The following is a 1,975-nucleotide window of genomic DNA, read 5'->3' as shown; positions in this document are numbered from 1 at the left end:
GTGAACCAAAGGAGTGAAAAAAATTTAATTATTACCACACATAATTACATCTTCTATATCTAAACAACTAGCCACCACTAACCTATTTCTCTTAACATGCAAGTTTGCCACCTCGTCATTCAACATGTATGGAGAAAGGTCCACCACAACATGCAAACAAAATATTCCCGCAACAACATATACATGTTACACGTAACCATTTCTCTATGAATATATTGCAAAGGAGCATTCCCGCAACAACATGCCGGGTATCGTCTAGTTTTCTAATATAATATAACTACAGTGGACAACACAAAAGATGCCATCATTACAATGGCTAAAATGCTATCCATTTTCCATGATTAAAGTCCCTAGTGACCGCCTCCTGTTTAGTCCATATATGCTACAAGCACTATCTCAAGGTACTGGCCTCTTGCAATAGTATATATCATGTATCATGTATGCAGTAATACATTGTAAACACCTCACTATTAGATCACTGGATTCATCCTAACATAACTTTAGCAACTGTTCTACTCTTCTTCGCCCACCACGCTTCTGCACACGATAACAGGAAAAGTTAATGAATGACAAGTTAAAAACAATTATAACCTACAATGCATACAAAAACTTACTTCTTATTTAGTTTGCATTTCTTGCTGCGTTTAGTGTGCCCTAGCAATTTGCATGCGCCGCACCTGATTCTGATCTCGTCGTACGAAAGTGGCCTACCATTTTTCGACATAGGGCGGTTCTCATCTACCTTAGTTGCACCTTTCGTTGATACTTTAATAGGATCATGAACTTCAACTATGTTGCCTTCACCATCATCTACATATTCAATTGCACAAGTACTAAGATCAGCCGTTTTCTTACTCAAATTTTCCTTTAGCTGATCATACTCATGGCTCTTAGCTATCACGGCCTTCAAACTCTCCTGTAACTGATCCCACAAAGTTGGGTGTTTGCATGCTGCATGCATAGCTTCTGAAGCCAACACACTGACCTGGCTATATTTCATTCTTTCAGCTGCTCCAGTCCATCCAAATCCCAACAGATCGCTTGTGCGCCTGGCGGGCAGTCCCAACCTTGCGTCTTTCGTGAACCGCACAAGAACTAAACACTTTGGTATTTCAGATATATTCAAGTACTTCAGTACATGGAATATGTGCTTGCAAGGTAGACCCTTTCGAATCATTCTTCTGCAGCTGCACCTTATAGTTTCTGCGGAATTTACTGGAGTGTACTCCACCCAAAAACGGCTCTTCCGGTTATTCTTCCAGGCCACGATGTACTGCTGTGATCCGTCTCCGAGCTTTATTTCTACAATCTCCATGCCACCAATTTTCCTAAGATCAGCTTGCAACATATAGAAGTTTGCTGGAGTGAAGACGTGAGAAGCAGCTATCTCAAGTTCCCTCGAGCTAGTAACTGGCACCGGTAAACTCTGTGAGGCCGTGCAATCATCTCGTGCCTCATTCTCACGGATACGTACAACGGCGTTCTCATAGTGCAAAATCATATCCACCAGGGTCATTTCACCGTCTAGGTGGAGGTGAAGGCATGAGTTTAGACTTTCACTCCTCTGGTTGCTTTTCATGCCAAGCCAAAAACCCTCTGTCAGATAAGCCGCGGCCCACAGTCTCCTCTTCTTATACATCCGTCTCAACCATGTTACTGTTTTTTCCGACTGCCATCTTTTGGAAAACGCGTGCCATCTCTCCTCAAACGTGGCCGTGGACGTGCTGTAGTACAGAAGAGTTCGGAACTCCTTCAAGGACTTGTGACTGAGGTGAATCTTCATATTTTTTTCTATATGCCACGTACATATACGGTGCCACACGTCTGGGAAGACTTGGCGAATTGCCTTGATCATCGCAGCGTCGGCATCCGTGATAACACTCATAGGCATCTTTTGACACATGGACCTCAAAAAAGTCTCCAGCAGCCACACATATGTCTCTTCGGTCTCGTCCGAAACTATGGCACAAGCAAA

At 43.0% G+C, this 1,975-nt stretch overlaps 1 protein-coding gene across 1 annotated transcript; it reads right to left on the bottom strand.

Moving 5' to 3' along the window:
- Positions 1–450: 450 nt before the first annotated feature.
- LOC123170519 (protein FAR-RED ELONGATED HYPOCOTYL 3-like) lies at positions 451–1,563 on the bottom strand. The gene is made up of 2 exons (XM_044588376.1): positions 615–1,563; positions 451–537 (listed from the first exon to the last, which is right to left on the bottom strand). The coding sequence occupies exons 1-2, from the start codon at positions 1,514–1,516 to the stop codon at positions 513–515; spliced, it is 927 nt and encodes a 308-aa protein (XP_044444311.1). The 5' UTR covers positions 1,517–1,563; the 3' UTR covers positions 451–512.
- Between the last annotated feature and the right edge of the window lie 412 nt (positions 1,564–1,975).

The sequence above is a fragment of the Triticum aestivum genome, chromosome 7D (genome assembly GCF_018294505.1).
Source record: "Triticum aestivum cultivar Chinese Spring chromosome 7D, IWGSC CS RefSeq v2.1, whole genome shotgun sequence".
NCBI lineage: Eukaryota > Viridiplantae > Streptophyta > Magnoliopsida > Poales > Poaceae > Triticum > Triticum aestivum.
The sequence above is the reverse complement of the archived record's forward strand: the minus strand, read 5'-3'. Positions and strand labels throughout refer to the sequence as shown.

Excerpts from the sequence above, each read along its gene's own strand:
- LOC123170519 (XM_044588376.1), bottom strand. The coding sequence starts at position 1,516 with ATGACCCTGGTGGATATGATTTTGCACTATGAGAACGCCGTTGTACGT. Across the intron at positions 538-614 it reads AAATGCAAACTAAATAAGAA|AAGCGTGGTGGGCGAAGAAG; the intron begins GTAAGTTTTTGT and ends TATCGTGTGCAG.